This window comes from Equus caballus, chromosome 16 (assembly GCF_041296265.1).
Source record: "Equus caballus isolate H_3958 breed thoroughbred chromosome 16, TB-T2T, whole genome shotgun sequence".
NCBI lineage: Eukaryota > Metazoa > Chordata > Mammalia > Perissodactyla > Equidae > Equus > Equus caballus.
The window spans coordinates 36,493,275-36,519,461 of record NC_091699.1 but is presented as its reverse complement, the minus strand read 5'-3'; the positions used below and the strand labels follow the sequence as shown (position 1 = coordinate 36,519,461).

General features: G+C 44.7%; 1 protein-coding gene across 9 annotated transcripts in view; it reads right to left on the bottom strand.

Moving 5' to 3' along the window:
• Window positions 1-17,650: 17,650 nt before the first annotated feature.
• Window positions 17,651-26,187, bottom strand: part of PRICKLE2 (prickle planar cell polarity protein 2) — a 314,495-nt gene continuing 305,958 nt past the window's right edge. For 8 of the 9 annotated variants that reach the window (XM_023620120.2, XM_023620123.2, XM_023620126.2 and 5 more), the window contains one exon: window positions 19,904-25,974. In XM_023620120.2, the coding sequence (XP_023475888.1) occupies window positions 25,100-25,974 (875 nt within the window). In that variant the 3' untranslated portion in view covers window positions 19,904-25,099. Of the gene's footprint in view, window positions 18,177-18,274; window positions 18,401-19,903; window positions 25,975-26,187 lie in introns of those variants that run through there. The other variant, XM_070237268.1, reaches the window with a different exon arrangement.

Genomic DNA, 26,187 nt, shown 5'->3' with positions numbered 1-26,187 from the left:
ATTCTCTGAATGACTTGTCAACAGCGGATGACATCCAGAAATGGAAGGACATGCATCTTAATTACACCTGCGGTGATTCATGGGTCAGTGAGTACTTCAGTGAGTATTTGGGGTACTCTGAGCCCTGCCTGACCTTTTCCAAGCTGGGGCCCGTCAGGTCTACAGCTCTGCCAGATTGCAACGAATGCCAGTTCTGAGAACCCTGGCTGCCCTTCAGGGCGTTTTAGTTTCACACTAATAAGCCTGATTTAGGCTTTGCATTATGGAGCAGCAACCAAACGTGATTGCCAGCATGGGCAAATAGCTGATGTTCACGGTCTTTTCTAAGCAAGCAAATGAACGAGATATTTTCTCCACCTCCTCTCTTCTCACTGAAAAGATGATTCTTGGAGATATTCCACCTGGTTATCCATGGACGTGAACAGAATTTGGAGGCAGCAGTCATGCCAGATGGCCAGCTGAAACTGGGAGCCCCGAGTGGACTCCTGAGCCAAATTTCTCACTCCTGGAGCAGCAGAGTAGAGGGTGTGTACGGATGGGGAAGGCCAAGCTTTTCACTTCTGGAAAGGAAGGGAAGACTGGGAGAGGCCAGCATGAATGGCCACTGTCCTTGCCAAATATGCATGGTATGACTTAGGTGAATGGTTGAAAAAACTTCCTGAGTGCCGATGCGGAATGATCCTGGAACAGGATACCCGGGGCAGCTGTGAAATGCCTTTCCCTGGAGGCTGGGGCTGCCTGGGTGGTTCTGGCTCTCCTGCCTGACTTAGCTAGCCCAGCCGTCCGGGGTGACTTCTCTGGGGCATCCCAACTCGCCGAGCCCTACATGTGTGTGGGCTCTGGGGGCAGGGTTGAGAGAGACACAGGACCAGTGACATAGAGCAATGGCGGGTCGGTAGCTTCATTGAGCACACAAAGCACTCTGGAGAAACTTAGATATTTGTGCAACAGAGCTCACTGGAAGAAAAGGCCTAGGACAGAGAACAAAGGAGAAGCAAAGAAAGAGTGGGAAGGGAGGGAACGAGAGTGGGCGGGACACACATGGACAAGCAGACAAAAGACAAATGAGAGGCCATCAAGACTATTGCGGTGACATTTGAATTTAATAGAACGGAAAGGAAGAAAAGTAGGTTTCAGGAGGATGAAATATGCCTATTCATCATATCAATTTTTAAAATATGCATTTCTTTTCAATTGGTAATTTATTACTGAAATACATCAGATTTTCACTTTTCGTCTTGCATAGCAGGTCCTGGGGAAAAATCACTTGAGCTTTGGTCTTAGAAGCCAGGGTTCTGTCACTTAGAATGTGACTTTGGGTAAGTCGTAACTGCTCTCAGAGCCTCTAACCTGATATGTAAAATAAATATATACAATGTCTGATAAAAAATGTGTACAAACTCTGTGAACTATATGCAAAATGATATTTATACATATTTACAACAAAAATATAGTCTCTTCCAATTCATTCTTCACCCAGTTTCAAAGTGAAAATCTGAAAACATACCTGATTAAGGGGCTCTCCGATCTACAAGTCTTCATGGTTCCCCATGGTTTTCCAGAAAATGTTAAAACCTCACAGCTCAGCCCACACAGCCTACCTTGTCCAGCTTCTGTGTGCCCTCCTGTCCTCATCTCCCATCAGTTCCAAGTCTAAACTCATCAGGGTCGCATTCTCCTAATGCAGTTGACACTTGATTTCCACCTTCTGGCCCTCAGAGTTTCTGCATAGCAAGCCTCCCACTGGGCATAATGGCAGGGTGCCCTGGACCAGGGCTGCAAACTCAGGTGCCCACCAGGGCCAGACAGGGCACATCAGCAGTGAGTGAGCCAAATGGGGATGTGGGGGCACAAGTCAGGCAGTGATATTTGGACTCAGCTAACGCTCTTGCCTTGCAGAAACAGGGCCCCAGTGTTGTTAAATCTTCAGGAGAATCTCCTCCAATCTAAATTTTTATATGAACTCTCCTAATCTTCAAATCTTGACAAGGAATTAAAAAAAATTAAAACTAAGTGTTGTCCAAATAAAGTATGTCACAGGGCTGGATACAACTATGAACTACCATTTTCAACCCCTCGCCTTATCCTTCATGTATGTTGAAACAAAAACAAAAGTAAACATGCAAGCACAAGAAATGTTGTGAATAGCCGTCCCCATGTTTCTTTACTTGATCAAATTGTTCTGGTCCATCAAAATGCTAGATAAGCAACACCTCTTATGGGAAGGTTTCCTAGACATGCCCTCTACTTCCCACTTCCCATCACTTCATCGCCTCTACCACCACCTTAGTCCAAGTTATCCTCACATCTTCTGATTACTGCCTGATCCAAGATGGCTGCTGAAGCTCCAGGCATCACATCTGTACTCCAGGCAGCGGGTTGGGGGAAGGAGTGAAGTGTAGAGGTCATCATCCCGTATGAGTCGGTCCCTCTCAAAGGGCTTTCAGGAGCCTTGCCCAAAAACATCACTTACTTTATTTATATCTCATTGTCCAACCCTAGCTGCAAGGGATTAGAGAGATATAATCACCTCACCAACCAGAATAAAATCAAGGGTCTGTTCTTAATTGGATTATACCATCCTTCTTCCAATTTAAACACTGTTAATGGCTTCGGTTGTCCTTAGGACAAGACCACAAGCTTTAGGAAGGTCTAAAATGCCTGTGTGACTTGGCACTGCTTCCCTCCCCTCATGTCTCATCCTCTACCCTCAACCTCTCCCTCTCTGCTCCAGCTACACTGGCGTTATTTCATTTCCTTGAATGTGCCAGGCTCTTTTCCACCTTTCCAAGGCTGCTCCCTCTGCCTTGAACTTTCTGCTTCCCACTAACTAACGCCTCCAAATGTCAACTGAAATGTCACATCCTCAGAGGGGCCAGCCTCACCACCTCAGTCGGCCCCATTCTTCCCGGATCTACATTCCCACTCACGACTTCCCCACCATTCCGGACCCCATGCTGATGCATGTGACCATCTCTGACAGCCCGTCTTCCTCACGAGACTCGATCTGCAGTAAGGACAAGGAAACACGGCGCACTGTTCCCTTCTGCACACATTCCAGGGTCTGAGAGATTAGAGACAGTCAGTAAACATTTACTGCCCGAATCGCTCACGTAAGTCAGTGCGTTTGTATGGCCCTACTAGACGTGACAGGGGATGGCTATATGAGACTCAACCGAAGTTTACAAGCCTTCTCTCTCCAAACCCACCACAAAAAGGAATGAATCCAGGATCGTATCAGATCTTGCCCATGAAGCCACTTGTCAACACCTAAAAGAAGCCCCCCCCCCCCCCCCCCGCCGCACCATTGCACCTTCTCCTTATAGGGTAGAGTCTTTCAAAGCCTTCCCAGTTCAGCTCTTCTATGCTGGTGACCAATGCGAAGGGCATGCTCCCACATGCCCAAATCAGTTAAAAGTATTAATCAGATGTCAATAATTAAGCATTTGTGGGGAGAGGATGCCCATTTGTTTACATTTTGGGAAATCCGCTTTATTTGTTTCATCCTAAAACAAAAACAAACACAACTTCATGAAACTATTTTCCTTTAAACCTCTGCCTCCAAACGAAACAAACAGAGCAAAACAAAACAAAAACCGGGAAGGGAACTCTCAAGAGACTATCCCGCAACTTCATCTGAGGACGCAAATTGAAGGTGAATGAGGAATAAACAAACCGAAGAGCAGCACTTGCAGCTGGGGCCGGGAGGGTCCTATCCATTATTGATAGGTTTCCTTCTCTAGATGCCTGTGATGCATTCCATGCTGGCTCCAACATAGCACAGGGAAAGAGGAGAGAAGAATGTTAAGACTCTCTTATGGCCAGAGTGCTGACATTGGTACTCTGCTCCAATTAAAGTGGGATCTTGAGAATCTAGGATGACCCTCTTTGTCCAGATGAACTTTGGCAAAGTGTTGGAGGATGGGAGGCCCAGATGCCTTGACCCCACAGCAGATGTCAACACCAGGATGGTCCAAATGAGAGCAAGGTTATGCCTTTGCTTCTCCGTGGGAGACCTCAGCAGATAGTATCTACAGCCTGACACCAGATGCTAATCAGATTATATCCAGATGCTCTATAAACATGTGTCAGCAGTTGAAAAGACCTATTCTAATTGGGACAAAATTACTTTTTTCCAATGCTGTAGGTAAAAATCACAAGTAAGAATATAACTCGGTGGTTGTTTAAACACACCCTAAGGTGCTTTATTTTTCTTAGCTCCGAGAAAGTCCAGGTTGATCAAATATTGTATGTGCTTGCAAGAAGTCTGTTTGAGAGAAAGGAGTAGGGAGAGAGGATTTCGGCAGCCTCGCCAGCTCTCTGTGCTTCAGATGATATTTCTCATTGGTTAGGGTCCCATCACCTGATCTGAAGACTCTCCATGTTTTAGTAAATCCTCTTTCTTGCCTGCTGGTTCAGGAGCTCCTAATGTTAACAAGTCTAACTCATCACGTGCTGAAGAATACCCAGAATGTTTTCTTGTGCATTTAGCGAAGAGCTTACGTTTTTCAACAAACGCTCCATTTGTTAAGTGCCTACCCCACGCACTGGGCAGTGGGGAGACATCAGTGAACTGTGTCGCAGACAGCTGTGAGCTTTTAAGGAACTCATAGTGTAGTAGTAGAGACAGACAAGTAAACAGGAAATTACCACACATGGAAACACTATGATAGAGGAAGATAAAATGCTGTAAGAGCACAGAGCGGGTTCGCCAGATACAGCCTGGGGTTAGGGATGGTAGGAGGAAGGTTCCAGGAGAAAGAGATACAGCGTGAAGGAGCCAGGTAAGAAGAGGTGAAGAATGGTGTACTTGAGGTGGAGGAAACATGCTGTGCCATGCACTATGTCAATGGCTATAAATTATACAAATTCTGATTAGGAGATAAATAACTAAAACTGTGTAAAAGTGGAAGGGGCTTCCCCTGAAAGCAGCAAGTTCCATATTATTAGAGGCGTGTGGAGACTGGATTAACATTTTGGGGAATTATAAAAACAGATTTCTATGTTGGCTGGGAGGCTGTACCGGACCTGTGGTCCCAACCCCAGAGCCCACCCAAATCTCCAGAGGTCGAGCTCAGGAATGTGTATTGATTCAAGCTCCCTACTTAGTCAGTAGGCAAATCAAACCAACAATAAGATATCACCTCACACACATTATATGTGTTACGCCATTAGGATGGTTGTTATTAAAAAAATGGAAATGAACGAATTTTCGCGAGGATGTGAAGCTATTGGAACCCTTGTGTGTTGCTGGTTAGAATGTAAAATGGTACAGCTGCTGTGGAAAACTATGTGGTGGTTCCTAACAGTTAAACATAGAATTACCATACGATCCAGGAATTATACTTCTAGGTATATCCCCAAAGGTGCAGAGGGTATGTAGTGAAAGCAGTGACTTGACTGTACATTTGTCCACCTGTGTTCACAGTAGCATTATCCACAAAAGCCAAAAGGTGGAAAAAACCCAAATCTCCATCAACAGACGAATGGATCAACATAATGTGGTATATCCACACAATGGAATATTACTCAGCCATAAAAAGGAATACAGTTGTGATAGATGCTACAACATGGATGAACCTTGAAGATATTATGCTATTCTCAAGAATGGCCTCATGAGCATTAAATTTTTGCATTACCCATGTTGAACTGAGTGTACAAGGAGTCAGAGAAGACTTGGGGCAAGAAGCAAGAGGCAACTGGCCCAAGGCCAAGACCCAAGGGGAGGCATTGTCAGCATGCATCTACACGAAGCTGTTTGATGCCTCTGTCAGCCTCAATGGTGGAGCAGCAGGTACTGTAAGAGGTTGGGCTGAGAGGAGTGAAGTGGTATACAAGAGGGGTCTTATGTAACAAGAAAGGATCCTGCAGTCCTAACCAACTTTGTGACTACCGCATGGGTCCATAATCTTCCCAGAGACTCACAATGGCGGCTCACAAAGCACCAGATCAATCCACAGACTTGTCTACACTCAGAGGAAAATGGCAGGAGGTCGATTGGAAGAGGAGGCAATGCTGCTCATAAGAGAATAGTTTCTGCTTCTATGACTTGTAACTTTGACCCCTGTATACCACAGCCAATAAAAAATAAATTTTATTTCTTCCATCATTCATTTATCACAAGTGGGATTCTTCTCCCAAAATTTCCACTAGTTTCTGAAGTTAGAAGCACCCATTCACCTGGGGGGCTGCAAACTTTAGCTCAGTGGTTTTCAAAGTATGGTACCAAACTAGAAGCGTCATCATCACCTGGAAACTTGTCAAAAATTCACCTTCTTAGGTCCCAACCTGGACCTGCTGGATCAGAAACTCCGGGGGTCGGGCCATCTGTTTTAAGCCATCTGCTTTAAAGAGGCTTCCAGGTGATTCTGATGTGTGCTCAAGGTTAAGAATTGCTGTCTTAGAACACTTGATGGATCAGTCACACGCTCTCCACCAGGTTTTTAGAATCTCCCGTTAGAGAAAGGGGCTTGAAATTATGACTCAGTTTTCACTTTATACCAGCAACAACGAATATGCTTCCATTAGTTTCCTAGGGCTGTTGTAACAAGTTACCACAAACCCCATGGCTTAAAACAGCAAAGTTTTCCTCTCACAGTTATGGAGGCCAGACGTCCAAAACCAGGGTTGGCAGAGCCACATTCCCTCCAAAATCTCTAAAGGAGAATCCTTCCTTGCCTCTTCCAGCTTTTGGTGGCGCCTGGTGTTCCTTGGCTTGTGGCCACCTTATTCCAATTTCTGCCTCATCTTCACATGGCCTTCCCTCTGTGTGTGTCTCTCTCTCCTCTGATAAAAACACCAGGCATTGGATTTAGGGCCTGCCCTAAATCTCGGATGATCTCATTTGGAGATCCTTAACTTAATTACATCTGCAAAGACCCTCTATTAAGGTCACATTCACAGGTACTGGGGGCTAAGACTTGGACATATATTTTTTGGGGTCAAAATTCAACCCACTACGATGTCCAACATACTAGAATCCAACATCTTCATAAAACTCACCAGTTTTTTTTTTTTTTTTTAAGATAAGCAAACCTAAAATCCACAACCATTTGATCACTCTTTTCCCCTCTGTAGGCAACAAGCCAACAGAACCACATGTAACTGGGATGTCAATTCCCCAGCCTGCTGTACAAATGTTATCACCTCATACTGATGCTCCAAAGTACAAGGATTCCTTGCCCTGACTTCTCAGATGAGCCCATCTCCCTCCTTCACCCGAGATGTCCAACAAGCATATTAATTAATCACACCTAAATCCCTGGTTGCTCACAGGTGATACCTGACCCGTGAGGCTGAAAGACGACACAATTACTGCCTCAAACACTCATTGCCTTGGAAACCTGCCACCTGTGCCCCAGAGCAAGAGCTCGCTACCAGCTCACCTTGTATCCCAGGGGCCACTGCTGCTGTTGTCTCCAATGCACATTTCCCCCTCTGACCACAGCAGTGGGGGAAATGGGTCTCTTCTCTATGATGTCACCCCAGGAGGGGCTACAAGCCCTCTTAGCTTATGCACAGCCAAAACCTGTCCCAAGTTCTTCTACTGAGCCAGCTCCTTGTATCTGTATGGTGCAGGGCCATCTTGTGGCATAACTACAGGGGGCACCATTCACATTCTTTTCCCTGAAAATGGTGCCCCCAAGGCCATGCGTGACCACAGGCCTGACATGGCCAGACAGCACATCCACTCTTGGGACCTCTCTGTCCCTCAGAATTTTGATCCAACTCACCCCCATCCTGACTGTGAAGGAAGTCCTCTCTTCCCCCAAAAGTAATTTGTGCCCAAGTCCTTTGGCAATGGGCAATTCCATTCCCTTCAGGGGAAGCACCACCCCAGCTTCACTCTCAAGGATGAGGTATACCTCAAGGTATACCCCCATGGCCCAGGCAGACAATTCCCAAAAGCTCCAACACTCTAACAGGTCCCAAACTAAACACGAATTCAATCTGATCCATGCTATCCTCGTTACAAGTATAATTATTAAAAGACATTCGTAGGCATTAGATACTACAGTGTTGGAAACAAAAATAGCTTTTAAGAAAGGAAAGGAAACTTTCTCAAGTACTTGCCAAGTATCAATCAAAAGGTGCCATCTGGAAATGGTATAAATATGGACTGGCCCCCAGCACTGGCCAACTTTGAATCTCCCTGGGGCTCACAGATGCGATGCCGCATGGCTCAGATCCAAAGGCTTGATTACTTGGTCCTCATCCTTTCCTAGATTGTCCTTGTCGGAAGAGAATAAGAGGAAACAATGCGGTGTTTCTCCCTCAACATCTCCTATACTTCCCCAGCAGAGCCAGCTCCCAGGCTCGGAAGCCAGGTGATACATTTCACCTGAAAATGAAGGAGCTCGATAGGAGTGAGGACAGAAAGGAGAAGTAACCAGAGTCAACCAAGCTGACCCTTTGAATCTCTTTCCTTGGCTCAGCCTACTTGGGCTTCATTCGTATCCACTCACCTCTTAGTAAATGCGAACTTCTCTTTGCCTCTCACGTGTTGTATTTTTCCATCTGGGGAATAGACGAAGCAGCAAACATGCCCAAGGGCACACAGTTGGTAAGGGGCAGAGCCAAGATATAAATCTGAGCAGCCTGAATCTGTGCATAGTTCCCTTTTAAAGGATCTCAAATCGCCAGAAGGCCACAGCTACTGAATGAAGCATCTGAATACCAGTAAAATTCTTTACTTTCTGGTTGGTTCCAGATTGATCTTCCTGTTGCCCATCTTTAATGGCCTCATCATACTGCCTCTTCTCACCAAGCTTTCCAGCTTTTCATCCCAATTCTTCCCTTCTGATGTTCACCGTTCTGGTCAAATGGGGCAGTTCAGAATCTCAGCTTCCCTTGCTTGGATTGATGCAACAGTCTCTCAATTTTCCTTCCACTCCAAAATTAGCCTGCATACTGCTGCCAGAGTAAACTTTCTACAAAGCAAATGGAATCACTTCATGTCCCTATTAAGAAACTTAGAGGCTCCTTACGGCCCAGAAACTGAAGCTCAAACTCTTTTGCATGGCAGCCAAGACCTTTGCTGCCCATCCCATCTGTCTCCCGGCACCTGGGATCAAAGCCACACTAAAGTCATGACATTCCCAATGCTTCACACTGTTCCTGTTGCTGAGCTCTGCCTTGGTGGTTTCCTCTGCCTTTCCACTCCATCTTCACCTGCCAAACTCCTATACATCCTGCAAAATCAAACTCAAATAGTTCCTTTGGGAAGCCTTTGTCTACTACTCAAGGTCAGAAGCTATATCCTTTTGAGTATGTCTGGTACCAAGGACAATGGCTGCACATAGGAGGTTCTTAATGAAGTTTCGGGGAAGAATGTTTTATTGAGCACATACTCTGGGTCAAGTCCTCTGCTAGGCCCTAGAAATATAAAATTTTAATAACAAACACTCTTAGGATGCTCTTTGGGGCTGAATGGAGAATGCCCTCTTTCATATCACAGCACCCTTACTTCTTTGAAATTCACCTGCAACACCTAAGATTTGTAGCAGTTGTTGCTGATACATACCTGTTCTTCTCGTCATGTGTGTCTCATTTTAGCAACAAGTTTGTTTCTAAGAAATAGTAGACAAGTGGTATTTGTATACAACTTTCCTATAACAAGCCCTTAAATAAAAAATATCTTTGGTGGACATATTACAATTCACCAAATCTATCTGCTTTGCTGGGTATATACGACCCCTGAAAAAAAACAGCTCTTCACACATGCAGGTACGTGTGGGAGTGTTATTAACATTCTTCTAGTGTAGAGTGGGCAAGCCCTGGGTCAGATTGTTTATCATGCAGGTGTTATCTCTGGCCACTTAACTGCTAAACTACTGTCCTCTGTGATGGAAGATGATAGACACAAAGGAGAGAAGATCTATTTACAACCAACGTTTCCTTTGCATGGTGTAGTCTCAGAGAAGGGAGTGAAAGGACAATAATCAAGTAACCAACAGAAATAGTAAAAGGGACTCGGTAAGCATGCACAAAATATGCACTTAATTTCACTCCATTGAACATGGCCCACGCAAAAATTAATAATGTCTACTACCTAGAAGTTTGCTCATTCAGACAACCATTTGAGAAGATTAAAGAATATACTTGGCCCAATCTAGAGATGGGCTTTTCTCCTGATGCTGTCATCATTGTGACAAAGACCCAGTCAGAGGATGCAGGGAGATATCCAGATGTCAAACTTGAACCATTGGTGTTGGGATCTGGAGGAGGCTGTGCCCTCTCTCTCCCTTCTCCTTCCCTGTAGGTCCAGCTGACTCATATTCATGGCTGAAATCCGGGTTCACCAGGTTCTGCAAGGGAGCCACACTCTGGTCTTGGTGAAGGCAGTACAAAGACTCCTTCTCCAGTGCTCTGCTGGCATTTTGGATGTGATTTCTTTCATTATTAGGCCTGTTATTTACCTGGATGGCCCAGCTGACAGAAAGAAGAACTCCTTGATATCCTTCATGAGTCAATGGTCGAGGCTGGGGGGTAGACAGCAGCCAAGCCCCCTCTAAGGGAGCAAACGAAGACATGGTGCCCTCCCCTGTTCCTGCTCTTTGGGGTCCTAGTCCCTTCCAGCTTCTTCCGTGGCTTGTTCTCTGCAGAGCACTTTGCTGCCCACTCTAAGGATTTTGTTTCCACTGTCAGCATCCGAGGTTGAAACCATGTTTGTGCTCTGCTTGGCGTGCCCTGGGTTATTGCGCCGAGCTCTTGGCCTCGGTCTTTAAAAAAAAAAAGGATTCATTCACAGGACGTGTGGATGGCATCACTTTGCAGGACAAGTTGCTGAGACGGGGAGGAGAAGGGCTGCCGTAATGATGTCCGAAGACTCCTTTCAGGGGAACTTGTGTTTCTGGGTGACATGATCTCATGGATGAGGTTGGGTCTACTCAGAATACTGGCCGAGCAGTCGAGAGGCTGCAGGAAGCACAAAGGCAGGACTGGATGCTGGAGAATTTCCCCTATCCCAGCTCCTTGAGGGTGGTCAGCTCTGTATTGGCAGCTGTTTGGTGACCCTGTGTGCGGCGGGGTAAGGGGGTGGAAAGCACTGGTAGAAGAGAGCTAATTAACTGCTGAGCATCTGAGTTGCTGCCCTCCTGAGCGCTGAGCGCTGCTTGGATGCTACTCTGTGTGATCTCCATACTCTGAGGACCAGATGGAGGAAGCAAACTTTTTTCTTGAGTCGTTTGGCAAGTTCGGTGCAGACTTCAGTTAGGACTGTTGGGAACATTTCTCTGGAGATGCAGCGACTCTTGAAAACAGTCAGTTCTGAGACCCTGGTTGGGGATGGTTAACACAGCGCAGGCTAGAAAGCCATCTTCAAAACCACCGAAAAGAAAAAACTGCAGGAAACTGACCCACGAGTAGATGGAAAGGAGCTCAAAGGAGGCAACAGCTTTTCTTAAGAATGAGGTTGGGCAAGGGAGGGGGAAGGGTCATCTGTGCAGTTCAAATAAGAAATAAGGAGGCGGCAATCTCCAAGGCAAAGCAGAAGCGCATGGAGAAGCAAGGTAGACTGATACGTACTCAAGGGCTCCGGGGAAGTGGGGTTTGTGGAGTTAACATCTTGGGGGTTATGTGGACCTTCTGCCATGCCTTCCTTTTTATGCTAGATAACTCTGATAACCAGATAATTAGAAATTTTCTTTTTGTAGGCCAAATTTTGGCTTAAAAAAAAAAGTAGTGAGAGAAGCAAGCTGAGCTCCACGAGAACAGGAAATTTGTCTGACTTATTTGTTGTTTTATCCCCAACTCTAGAATAATGGATGCAGTAGATGCTCAATAAGCATCTGAGGCATGAGTAGGCTGTGCAATGAATTCAGCTCGGGGGTTTCCTTGCACGGCCTCTGCTGTTGTATGGAGGGGGAAATCTTCTCCATTCTTTCAAGGGCAGCACTTGGGATGGCAGAGGGCAGAGGCGTCCATGCAACCTAGATAATCTCAGCATGGTTCATTTTAATTATTTAACGAGTTCTTTTATTCCTTTGTTCAACAAATATTTATTGGGAAACTACTCTGACTGAGCTTAGCATGTGTGAATACGATGGTGAGCAAAATAGGTGCGTGTCTGCTTGGAGCTTGAAGTGTTGTAGAATGTACTTCTCCAAGAACATCATCATGATGGTTGGAGGCTTTAACTAACTAAACAATCTCACCAAATCAAAGCAAGCAACCAATTAAACCAACTAAGCCAACAAACAAAGAAACTATATCCAAAAGAATGGCTCTTCTGGCCTTCAGAACTTCTCATGGCCATCAAATGACTCACATGACTAGAACATCTAAGCTAGAAAGAACCTGGAGAGGTCATTTTAGATTGGCCCCCATGTATTAGTCATAACAGGCCGGGTTATGCCATAGCAACACATTAACCCTGAAATCTCTACAGTTTAATACAATAACAGTGTATTTTCTTTTTAAACAAAGCTTGTTGTGGATGGCTTCTTCCACATAGTGACTCAGGGATCTGGTCTGCTCCCATCCAATGACTCAGCATCTCAACCTTTGCCATCCAGGTCACTTGGCTTGGGATGAGAGACTGTAGGCACATGCCTAGGGGCTGTTCGCTGCCTTAGTCTGGAGGTGACGCCTTCTTTCTTGTCAGTTCTTTGGCCAGCACTAGTCACATGACCCCGCCCAACTGCAAGGGGGCTGGGAAGTGGGAGGAAACACAGGGATATTCAGGAGCATTAAATGCCTCAGCCACACCCATTCTTACACAAACTCCCCCTGAATCATCATTCTGCAGAATTGAGAAACAACTTTGAAATAGTTGAGGATTTAGAGGGTAGATTTTGCAAATAAATGGGCCAATTTCTTTCCTGGGCTCTTTTTCTGGGAATAATTTTGAAATGAAAGGAATTTAGTTGGTTCCTCCTCTTTCTAGGTCAGAGGATTTCACTATTGACTGCGGTGTATGTTGATAGACAGTTCTTTGATCTCTTTTATAGGCCAGGAAAACTTCATCTTACCCTGCATATTTCCAGGTGGTAAGGTCTGTTTTTTCCACCCCGGTAAAAAGAGATGAGAGAAAACTCTAGACTGTAGAACAAATAGATTGGTTTTAATATCTCTAAAAATTTTGTGGCATTTTGCAGCATTACCAACCTTCTGAATGTATGCCTTTGCAAACCTTTGTCCATTGGGCTCCTGTTTACAATAAACATAATTGATTCTATCTAAAATTTTAGAATAATATGTGTTTTTGCTAGATTCACTGGATAGAAAGCTCCAACTTCTTTGTGTTCCTTCCACCTCTGGGGCTTTCATTAAGTGTTGAACCATCTCATTTATTTCTAATTCAGCTGCAGATTTCTATTACCTACTAAGTGTGCCCTGATTCTGTCCTGGCTTGCTCAGGCACATTTTCCAATAAACAACAGTAGTGTAATTAGCACTAGACCCATGAAAGAAGTATGTTGAAATATGATAATTTATTCCATTTGCTAATATAAGTTTATTCCTGGGCAGCATTTGCCAGATCGATATGGATTTGATTATTCTTAAACCTTCACTTCCTAGAGGTGGTTCTTTCATTATATCATAAACCATCTGATTATAATTCAGTGGCACGAACTCTTGACTTCAGTTTTACATTTATAGTTGACAGTACTTGAAGTGATGCTAGCTTCATTACAGAGTCCAAGTCCAAGGGCACAATATATTACTCCCTGAATTTGGAAAACACTATGCTTAGCTGGAGTTTTAAAATACCAATTTGGGGGGAATTCAGTAATGCAAACCTGATCACAGCCACAGCCGCTAACAGGGAGCTTTGAGCGAAATTTTGCCTCACAGCAACTCATCACGCAGAGGAAAAAGCCTTCACCCTGGAAGGAAGGCTGGAGCAGGGCAGGGAACCCAAATACTCAGAGGTGTAAATGGCTAAGCCCATGCTCTCCCTTTGCCTTTTTAATTTACTGAACCGGGATTTTCAGGAATCTTCCTTTTGACATTCCTTCAAAATATCTTTTGAGCTGCTCCCATGTGTTAGGCCCCAGAGGAACAGTGCTGAAAAGACAGCCAGGATCCCAGCCCTCAGGGAGTACAGGTTGTCATGAGGGTGAAGAGTAAACTCACAATTACAAGACAGTGATGGGGACAAGCAGAGTCCCATGGGAGCCCAAGGCAGAGGTACCGATTTCCAACTTGATGGGAGCAGACTTTTCCTCCTGGACGAAGCGTGTCTAAGCTGAGAACTGAAGAATGAGAAGGCGTCAGGTGAAGAACAGGTGGAACAGAATAGACAGGAGTGTGAGTGTTTTAAGTGGAGAGAGCAGCAAGCACGAGGTCTATGTGCAAGGGAGAGACCATGATGATTAATAGATCAACTTGGTTGGACTTTCATGCCATTTATCTGTCATATGCTCATCATGCAGTGCTTTCCAGCGGCTGTGGCTTGTGTGCTCATGTCTGGACGTCTCTCTGAGACAAAATTAGCTGAACACAGAGAGAAGGCGCCAGGCCTGAGACCTTGTCTACTACAAAGGTTTCCTAGTTATGGGCTTTGACTGTGAGAACAGATATGACAACTTTGCCATTCTCTTACCTGGCATGAGGCCACCAGCTGGATGAAATTCACACAGGTACAAAGTCACAGGAAAACACCTTTGTGATCGCTGTAGCTTGGGAGAAAAAGATTCATCCAGCGTCAGAAACATCACAGTACCGAGAGGGTCTGGATACTGGGTGAAGCAGAAGTAAAAACTAAACACCACAGAGTGGCTAATTTGATTTATGAAATAAAGGGCAGGTAAGGGAGAAGGGAAAGTGGGTCAGAAAAGGTCTGTGCATGGGGTGTGTTTGGGGGTGGAAGCTGACAGTAGGAAAGAGAATTTGGGGGGAAAACTGGCATCCATGTGCAGGATAGTGGGAGGGGCAGTAACGGAGAGAGAGAGAGTTTTAAGACATTTGCTATGCATTAAGAGCTTATTGGGGCCAGCCCCATGGCTGAGTGGTTAAGTTTGTGAGCTCCGCTTCAGTGGCCCAGGGTTTCACCGGTTCGGATCCTGGGCGTGGACGTGGCACCACTCATCAAGCCATGCTGAGGTGGCATCCCACACAGCACAACCAGAAGGACCTACAACTACAATATACAACTATGTACTGGGGTGGGGAGTGGGCTTTGGGGAGAAGAAGAAGGAAAAAATAAAATAATAAAAAAAAAGATTGGCAACAGATGTTAGCTCAGGTGCCAATCTTTTAAAAAAAATTTATCTCCTTTGGCATTTCCTTGAGAGATAGTACAGATTTGAAATAATGAGTATAGATTTATAATATTTTCTGGTTCCTGAATTGTATTTCTTTGAATGCAATACTTGGCTGAGACTGGGCCAACTGGAGTTGTAGGGTTTGGGGGACTGTAGAAACTTTCCCTTGAGATAGAAGCTCCAATTTATTAAGCAGAGTGCAAATGACTGTTTCGAAATACATCCAATAGATAACAGTCCTGGTTCTTCTCTTTGGGATGTTACGAGGCTATCTCTTAGAGGAGATACATTTTGGGGTGTCTGCCCAGCCTATGACTTTCTGTATCTGATAACTATTTCCTCACCTGCAGGCAGCAGCACTCTGCCAGCATGCTAGCACCAGGAGTCACTCCCTTTCTTTCGACAGTTGATTGGACCAGGAATGAGTACCTGACCCAAGTTGGGCGCATCAGAGTTTCTTTGCTGAGAGTAAGGGGTTAAATGTGGGGCGATTCAGGAGCTGTAGAGAGCTACATAGATCCATGAGCTCCCCAAAGCTGCAAAAGCAGTTCTACAAAGGGAGAGGGCTGACTGAAGGGAGGCAGAGAGTAACAAATTGGGATAGAATCCTTCTGAGCTCTTGGTGGCTTTCCCCTTCCCAGTTCCAGGCCCTCACGATGGGAGCTGCCCTTAGGTTCTTGCAAGCTACATAGTATCCTTCAAATAAATTCTCTCTCTCTTGTTTTTTCCTTTTTGCTCAAGTTAGTTTGAAGTAAGTTTCGACTACTTAAAATCCAAAGGACTTGGCCTAAGACAGTTGCCTTTTATGGCCCAAATTCCTCAAGTTATTGGGTTTACTTTCTGGTACCCTTGGTCTCATCTGTTTGCTAACTTGTTGTGTGTTCATGGTACAAAGCCTGCCATCAACCATGATGATCTGTTTTATCTCTAGAATCAGCCAACCTAGAGGGAAAACAAGTATTTGCCAGTATTTTGAGAAGAAAGCCCTTAAATTGTCTCCTCGCCTGCTGAGTATGATTGCGTCATTTAATGGCTTAACCGTTTCCCCCTAAACTTCAGCCTGTGTTTGTCTTTGATTATTTACCTACCGCATCTTCTGATAAGCTTTCCTTCTTGGGTTCTTATTCTGACATCTCTTACAGACAAAATTAGCTGTACTTAGAAATTATGCCTGCATGGGTTTTCCAAAGGGACGGATGTTTCTCATTCTAGGCCAAAAGTAAACCAGCGTCTACTCTACACATGTGTAGATGAACATTTGAGAAGCAGACCCTTCCAGACTGAAGCTCTAGAACACAAGCTGGACTGCATTTAGCACAGAAGGACTCACAGAAGATGAAGGATTTCCCATGGTGCGACAGGCTCAGAGCAATTGTTCCCAAGGGTGGTCTCTGATCCCTGAATGCTCATGAAAAATGCTGTTTTCCTGGTCCTGCTGGAGACCTGCTGAATCAGACTTTCTAGGGATGGGGCCAGGCACTCTGGATTTTAAATAATCTATCTAGGTAATTTTGATGCGTGAAAGCCATCTTGGCTACAACCCAAGAGTAGCAATCCTCAGATCCAAACCTAACTGTTAGACTGTATTTCACAATAAGCTCATCCTCTTCTTCAATGCAGTAGTGATACATATCTCTCAGGAAAATTAAAGTCAGCCAAACTACAGTTCTTTTTTTGAAGACTGTCATTCTTGGGAAGAAGTGAATACACCTCAGATCCTCCAAAACTGGATTGTAAACCCCAGGCTCTGATGCCTCCATCCTGACCAATGGGCTTGTAATCAGATTCTCTGGAAGTGAGTGCGACTGGGAAACACGGTCTTCGTCTGTTTTGTTTTTCCCAGATACTGGGAAGAAAACAAACAAATGCTAAGGCAGAATTTCTTGAAATGTGTTCCTCAAGCCAGCTGGGTCAGAATGACAACGAGGGCCTTTAAGAAAGCCGATTCTGGAGTTCTACTCCAGATCCACTGAAGCAGAACCTCTGTGGGTAGGACCAGGAGATTTGCGTTGTGTGATAAGCTCTGCAGGCATTTCTTATACATAGTAAAGAATCAGGCCTTCCCTGGATGTCTGTCTCTAAATCCTACTTAAGGCTTACATTAAAAAGAAAAGACAATGAACACTCTTAGACCAGATACCAATGGTATCTAGTTCCTGCCACCCTTTCTCTTTGTGTGGGATAATAAGAATAAGAATGAGAAGAACAATAGCAACAGCTAATGTGTTTTGAATTCTTACAGTGGCAGATATATTGCTAAGAATGTTACATGCATTATTCTAGTAATCCACCCAACAACTCCAATATTCTATTTGATAGACAAAAACTGAGGCTCAGAGAAGACATGGACATTTCCCAAGATGATACAACTAGCAAGTGGTTGAGATGGGATTAATTTGCTAAGGGGAAGTGCGGCAAAATAAAAGGGGTGGCAGCTGGCATTCAGAATTCATCTTTTATACATTTGAATTCGGGTTGTAAGGAACATTTCAGCGCAGACTAGAGTTTATGTATTGAAATGTAACAATACAAAAGGACAATGGGGAGGGGGTGTGTAAGGACCAAAATTGTACAGTAATCCTGGAAAAGTACCTCCAGGGCAGGAACTGGCATCTGTTTGGAGGTGAGGAAGTCCTGGGGACCAGCTCCTCTGGGTCACTTCAGACTGTCTGTGCTCACGTCCATCCTTGTTCTTGGAACAGCTCTCAGCCCGAGCTTCTACTTACCCATGACTTCTGCTTCCTCATCCTTCATCTTACCTTAATGCTCATGGGACTAACTTCACCTCCTGCCAGCTCTTCCTATAAATCCTTTTAGCTTCAGCCACTGCTGCCAACTGCTTCATTCTCTTGCAATTTCTTAGTTTATATTCTTGAGAGAGGGAATCTGATTGGTCCAGCTTACCATGTTGTGTTAGATCGCTTATCGATTTCTGGTAAGGCGCTGTTCCTGACTCCATCATTTTGGCTGAGGAGGAAGAAGATGGGGGGGTCATATAGTAAAACCATGGCTGCCTGAAGGTCATGGTCCCAAGAAGGCTCTGCGAGGACTGGCACAGTAATTACCTTTTCCAACACTAGTCTGCATCCAAAGGCTTTCAGCAGGTCTTAGAATGAAATAACTCTCGTTTGCAACTCCCAAGTCCTCATGGTTAGGGTGGGTGAGATTATTTGCTGTTCCAGATTGCTCACCTAGTGGAAAGTCAAATTTGTAAGCTCCTTGAGGGTAGGGAGTTTTGTTTTGTACATTGCTGTCTTCCAAGCACGTAGAACAGTGCCTGGCACAGAGCAGGCGCTCAATAAATATTTGTTGAAGGAATAAATGCTATTGCAGTATCCAGCAACCCCCAAATGTTATGGATCACACATGGGAAAATCTAATTTATAAGCTGCTTTGGTCCTGGCTCCTAGACAATATTAATACCATCCTAACCAGAACACAGCTGTGGATATAACTCACCAGACAACCCACTTATGATTTGCTTAGAAGCAAATACAAATATTTTGGGGTCATCTGCTGGTTCCAATTCCCGCTAATAACTGAAAATTAACTGTGTGGCCTCGGTAGGAGTCAGTTTCAAGCATCCTCAAGGAACAGAGAGGCAAAGAAGGCAACGTACCGTGGTGATTTTGTCTCCAGAGGACATTCCGCTATGGGTGGAGACATTTATTTTTTTATTGTGATAAAATAAAGGTAACATAAAATTTGCCATTTTTTAAGTCTAGTTCCGCAGTGTTAAGCACATTCACACTGTTGTGCAACCAATCTACAGAATTTTCATCTTGAAAAACCTAAACACTGTCCCCATGAGACAACTCCCCATCCTCTTCTCCCTCTACTCCCTGGCCACCACCCTTCTACTTTCTGAATTTGTAGTGGTAGCCGTCTGAATTTGACTACTCTAGATATCTCATATAAGTAGAATTAAACAATCTTCGTCTTTTTGTGACTGGCTTATTTCACTTAGCATAACGTTCTCAAGTTTTACTCCTGTTGCAGCACGTGTCAGAATTTCCTTCCTTTTAAAGGATGAGTTGTAGTCCATTGTATGTACACACCACATTTTGCTTATCTATCATCCATCAGTGGACATTTGGGTTGCTTTGGCCTTTTAGCTATTGTGAACAATGCTGCTATGAACATGGGTATACAAATATCTCTTTGAGGTTCTGTTTCCAATTCTTTCAGGTATATACCCAGAAGTGGAATTTTTGGATTATATGGTAATTCTATCTTTAATTTTTTGAAAAACCACCATACTGTTTTCTATGGAGGATGTACGATTTGACATTCCCACCAACAGTGCACAAGGGTTCCAATTTCTCTATATCCTCACCCACACTTGTTATTTTCTGGGGGTTTTTTTAATAGTAGCCATCCTAATGGGTGTGCAGTGTGGAGACATTTTTGGTTGTCACAACTCAGGAGCAGGGGTGCCACTGGCATCTTGTGGGTAGAGGTCAGCAATCGACATCCTACAGTGCACAGGATAGTCCTCTGCCACAACAAATGAACTGGCCCCAAATGCCTTTAGCGCTGAGGTTGAGAAATCCTGATTTAAACATTCGGGTTCATCTTGCACAGTAAATCTTATCCCCTGACACGTGCAGCCTCTCTCTTCTTTGTTGAGACACTCAAAAGCAAAGATTTCCAAAAATCTGGAAAGCAAGGGAAGATTGAGAAGAATGGCAACATTTCTTTTATTCAAATTTTATTGGAAGTTTACAAATGTATTACAGACATCAGTAAAACATCATATCCATTTTACAGGGCACGGATGTCAAGCAAAGTGTTCACACCCGTCTCTGGCAGAGCCCACACCAAGGCCTGTTGCAGACCTTCTTAACAAATAGCTTGACACTCGACACACAACACAGACTCTGGCCTGCCTCACCTTCTCAGGCCGTCTGAGGTTTTGTTTATGCACTTGGAATTGAAGCAGGAGATGGACAAAGCAATCCTGTAAGGAAAGAATGTGTCTAGGAGAGAGAAAACTGCCAAAGTCCTAATTTGCTATGAAAGTGGAGGACTCAAAGGCCTTACAATGTTAAGTCGGGGTCCATGATCGAACCAAAATGCTTTATGGAAAAGTATGGAAATCAGCTAGATAGGCTTGAGAACAGACCTTACCGGTAACTCTCTACGAAAAATTTGGAAAAGCTTGGTCAGCGACCTAGTGAACATCAACGGCCAAATGCCCAGTAGGGTGAAGGGATGTCTCAGGAAACTCTCAGGATAGAAGAAGACAATTTTTTCCTATCCTATGGATTCATCATATCTAAACACAGAAACATTTTCCTAATGCTATGTGAATTTCCCCCTCCTTTTTATTCCCTTTGGTGAAAGCTAGTTTTGTCAGCAGGAAGTAAGCTTATAAAATAGAATAGCTCCCAACAGTGAGCTATTGTTTTATGGGAGTCTTGTGTTGACTGGGCTACTACTATGAGAAAACGGAAAAGGATTCCACTTCTTTCTTGATCCTAACCTTGATGGCTGCTTCCCAGCAGTCAGACAAACAAGCTCTGGGTGCCTGCTGAGGTCCCAGAGGGACCAATCACTGGAGGCAAGGCAAAGCTCTCTTCATTTCCACTTCTCTTATGCTTTAAGAAATGTACCTCAAAAGGCAGCATCTGAAACTGCCTTCAAATCTGCAGAGGAGGCTTGGCTGAGTCCCGTGCCTGGAATGCTGTCCGCACAGCCCATTTCAAAGCCCTGAAGGTGCTAACCAGTTGCTAATAGCAACTCTTCTGGCATGAAATATTCTGATAACTGCTTCCATTTTCCACTTTCCTTTGTCATAGATAGATCCTCCTTAGGCATCAGCATCTGGTTTCTGTTAGACAGAAATACGCAAAGAGCACTTATCCTTGGAATTTAAATATTTGTGTTCTTTCTTGTTAGAAGGTGGGATTAGACAAAGAATAAGATGGACTCTTATCTGACCTCTGCAAAAGGATGAACAGAAGGCTGCCTATAATTGGCCAAGAACATGAGAATGGAAAAGGAGGCCAGAGATTGGTCTTTGTTTATCCTAAAGTCAGCCTCTTTAAGCATCCACAATATGGGGGTACTGGAATTGGCAGTCTCACAATTATTTATGAAGAATAGTTTCTAAATAGCTGGTGTACTGTTTTGGGCCAATGGCAAAAGAGCCCAGGGTGGAAAGACAAATAAGAATCAGTTCATGAATAAGATTTGTTATCAGACAAATAAGATTAGTTCTGATCAACTGGTCTGGGCTGGTTGGAGCGTTCCAAAGATTTCTGAGGCAGCATCCATGTTCTTTGGGAAAGTATATAGTGATACACTGGTTGCATCTGCCCAGGTTGCAGGGATGGCAGAGCATGTGCTACATATATGCCATCGTTGGCCCCACCTGAACTCAACAATGGCTAGTGGCACCCAAGAAGCAGAAAGCTGCTGCAGGAGGAGAAGGAAATATAACCTTGTTGCAATGCAGGAACATTCTACAGAATGGGAAAAGAGGATGAGAAAGAGCTGCCTTCAGGTCCCAAACTAGAAATACAAAGTTGCTTGTTCACTGGGCTGGCTTGAGGGTGGAAAGGAAGGACTAGAGAACAGAGGGTGAATGTGGAAAGAAGGTGTCAAACAACCAACGCTAGCAATTCTTTCCCCTCAAACACACGAAAAGCAGGAAGCACAGCTCGGTTTCCCTTGCCTCATTCACCTTCACGCTTGGTAGAGATCTCAGAACTACATGACAGAAGGAAGGGTACCTCAATGCCACATTCAATGCCACCAGCTTGCTAAAAAACCTGTTCATAGTATCAAGGGTGGCATGTATGGCAGGGCCACTCAGGAAACTGCCAATGACTTCTCCTTCTTGGGAAAGAGCCGGTTCTGTTGCCACTAAATTGAGCAGAAATAAGAAATGAACTGAACTCCAAAACTGTGGTTTTAACCAAAAGACAACAAGTCTCATAAGAGGAGAGGTAGAAGTAAAAAAAAAAAAAAGCCAAACCCCAAGACATTAGAGAAGAGAGGAAGCTGGAAAAAGATTACTTTTCTAAGAATAGTCCACTGAAGATGAAATGATGATCTAAGAAGAGGTGAGTGCAGGCTCCACTCACAGGCGAAATTTGGTCAAGAAGAGCTCACGGAAATGATGGAGAAATCAGGTAAGGACCCTACACTCTTGCCTCAGAAAAGAATGCACTGACTTTTTGGGAACGGGAGTCTGAGATGTTACATGTCAGTTGTCACTCACAGGTGGAACTTCCAATACAGTGATACCTGCTCTCTCTAGGACATTCACTTGGAGGTTCCATCATCATCATGAGGATTTAGCTGTCCTCCATCGGCATTCTCTGTGAGGTGCCTGGCTGCATGTGGGCTGGGGAGGAGACAACTGCAGTGGTGGAATAGATGGAGGTGATCTTGCCTGTAGACAGTTCGACCCTTAGGCTTGTATCTTATTATATCAAAAGCTCTGACCAATTCAGCTGCTGGATGTCCCTGGGCAGCTAGATCTGAAATTGCTTATTCCTCTGATCCCTTTGGGTACTAGTTATGTGGCACTTTCTAGGCCACCTCCTTGTCTCTGCTGATAGTGGCTAAAGCCTCATCGGGGAAATGTAAGAGGTACTTTGAAAAGGACCGAGTTAGAAAGCGACATTTACTGGGAGAATTTCTCTCAGTGGATTCCAGGCCACAGAGGACAGACATTATTTTCAGCTGTTTGCAAAGTTAAGTGATCTACTTTTTTCTCTCTTTTCTTTTTCCAAAATGCCTTTATTCTCATCAGTTAAGGAACTCAAATCTCCAAATTGGACTCACCCGATTTCTACCAGAAACCTGCCACCTTGGTAGCATGGTGTTGCACATTATTTCTTAATCAGTTTGCCAAGCAGTTTACAAACTTACTATACAAACGTAATAGAGTTAATTCTCCGGAGGCTTGGATAATTAATGAAGCATTTAGATATGAAGATAGCATGCGGAAAACAGCCACAACCAACATTTGCATTGCTTTTTTAAAAAATCAGTGACAATGACAAATGTCATATTAATACCTGAAAAGCAAATTATTTTAATACATCCTGAATGGAGTGCCATTTCCACGTCCTTTACAGCCTTCCTTTCCCCAGACCCATTTGGGATGGTGTCTGAAGCGCTACTTTTCACATTCTCTCCATAAAAAAATACTAGAAAATATTAACTACTATACTGAAAAGAGACCACGCTCACCTCACCAGGGCAGATGGCCACTGAGATACACCGTGTACTACATCGACAGTACATCTCACTAAAGGTTGGTCCTCCGATGGATTATTTCAACGGCCACAATCCATTAGGGGGAGGAGGAGAATGGAAGAAAAAGCAAGCGCTTCATTTTTAACTGAAGCAAGGTAGGAAGTTTTATTTCACTATAAACAACACAACCGTTAAATGTCTTCTTTAAGCAAACTCACTTTTGAGCCCATTTTCTGTCTGACCAACAGTCCCCAAAGTTCCAAATGGAAATCCTCCTTTCAACAACATTTGTTTTTCAAGACCATTACACTGAAATCTCCTGAGCAGCCCAACTTTTCTGGGTAACCCAGATACTCTGGTTACGGAGTGTGTCAAACTGGATTCTTTCTCCAAGCACTGGGGGCTAATTCAAGGAGGTTTTCACCTCTCCTCTGCTTCACTTCCAGAAGTTCGTCTTTGCTCTGACTCGCCTTCATATTCTCCTTCAGTTTCTACCCCGGACCTGCTTTGTTTTCAAATGACCTTGTTCCTTCTCCATGTGTGACATACAATCTAGAACACACCATCACGACCAGAGCCCCTCAGAACCTTTCTGCCCCTAAATTCCTTATGCTTAAGTTCATTTGCAGCGAGGACAATCGGTTGTCAGGCTAAGGCAGCTGTTCCGTCTGCCTTGGTAAAGGAAAGCAGATAATACAATCCAGGAAACATGAGCACCAGAAAAGAATGCCACATTCAAAACAACGTCATGCTGACATCACACAACGGCACCACTCACAGTCACTTTTATTTTCCCCAAGGGATAGATCAATAGTAAGCAACTTCAATGTTCCCAGCGGGGATGGCATTTCTCACAGCACTTTACTGACACTGGTTGGTTTCTCTAATTGGCAAAGTTACGTTTGCAATTAAAAAAAAGTTACTATCACTTTGTAGAGAATAGATTCTACTGAGGGTAGGAGTGGACTTAAGGACAGCTCCCGAAGATGGAATGGAGCATAAAATGCTTTGGGTATAATAGTTAATTTTTTTTTCAGCCACAAAAAGCCAAATTGAATAAACTCCTTTGAAAAAGGTCTCACTGACATGTAACAAATTTGTATAGAAAAAAGAAAAAAAAAAAAGGTGGTCCTGGACCACCTTTGAATACTACTCAAAGACAATGCTGGATGTGCATGCAAGTCTCCACTGAGTCCTACGATATAGAAATTCCTTTGATATTACAAAATACAAAAATATTTTATCAGAACTCTCATTTACATAGCATTTACAATGGACATGTAAATAACTTAGTGTTGGGTCCTGGCTAATAAACAAATTACTTACTGGAAGAAGGGTCCTAAAAGTAAGAGAACCAGAGAGGATATAAGCAAGCGGGAAACAATTTGCCATCTTGCGAGTGGTAACTCAGCACAGGCTGACAGCAAGGAGGTGACCCATCCAGGCCGCCCTAGAGTCTATCGTGTTTCCAAAGTGAAATGTGCAAATAATATTCAACATGCCAAGAACTGTGACTAGCTATTGAGTCAATCTGTAACCTTGCCTCCATCGACTGAGAGCATTTCCCTCTTCTCCAGTAACCACCCCCAAAAGCGCTTTAACATCTAAAACAGTGCAAGTGTTCTGAATCTACATTCTTAGCTCCCATCTTCCCCCATCCCCCGACCCCAATCAGATTAAGAAATGATACAGTTTTTGCTCTTTTGTCTCTTCCTGCTGTGCAACTGTCCCCTGCCACCTAACGTGGAAGACTTGGGGAGGCCGTAAGAGCTGTACTTGTGTAGCAGCTCGTCGCTAGTGACATATCGCAGGCGGGCAGGCTGAGGGATTGGTTCTCCTAGGAAATAGCCCTCGTTGTCAGACTCAGAGGAGGAGGAGCAGGTGGAACACCAATCATACTCGGTGAAGTAGGGTCCCCATCGCTCCCCAAAGGCATTCTGCAAAGCCAAGTCCGACACAGTCCTCGGGCACTGGCCATACAGGTCCCTCCGGGACCCCTGGCCAAGGCTCTCCTGGAAGCTCCGCTGGCGCATGAATTGGTCATAGTCCTCCCTGGCTCTTAGTGGGGGCCTTTCTTTTAACCGAGACATGGCCTCGCGTTCGCTGGCCAGGTGAAGGGCGTTGTCCGAGCGAGAACGTCGGGAACGCCTGGACCGGTGAGGTCGGAAGCGGCGGTTGTCGTCGCGCGAAGTAGCTCTTCTCCGCGTGCGTTCGCTCATGGGCTGGATCCTCACACCCTCCTGCCCTGGCAGCTTGCTGCCCGCTATCCCCCCGTCAAAATCAAAGCTCTGATGCATCCTTCCGTGGGACTGCAGGTCTCTGTACCCAATGGGGTTGCCGAGCTGGTGGAGGTTCCCCTCCATCTCCTGGTACTGCTGGGCAGAGAGCAGGCTGCGAACTGACTCTGCGCTCCGGAACTGCATGGACGAGTTAAGCGTGCCCATGTTGCTCAGCTTCTCAGAGACATTCATTCCAGAGTCTTTGCTGAGGTCAGGCATGGAAAACCGGGAGAGATGCTCCTGGCGCTTGGCGCCACAATCGGCAGAGAGGCCTGGGGGAGAGAGAGGAGAGGACCGTGGAGGTTAACACAAATGTGTGGTATTGGGGGTCACTGTTGGTCATCTGAACTGTCATTTATCCAGGGTCACTGCATGAGGTTGTGCAGTTGTGTGCACAAAGGCTCTCTCAGCAAGTGTGTGGGAGGGCTCTCCCCACCCCACAGTGGGCAGTGTCCACCTAGAGAGGGCACTTGGTTAAATGCATA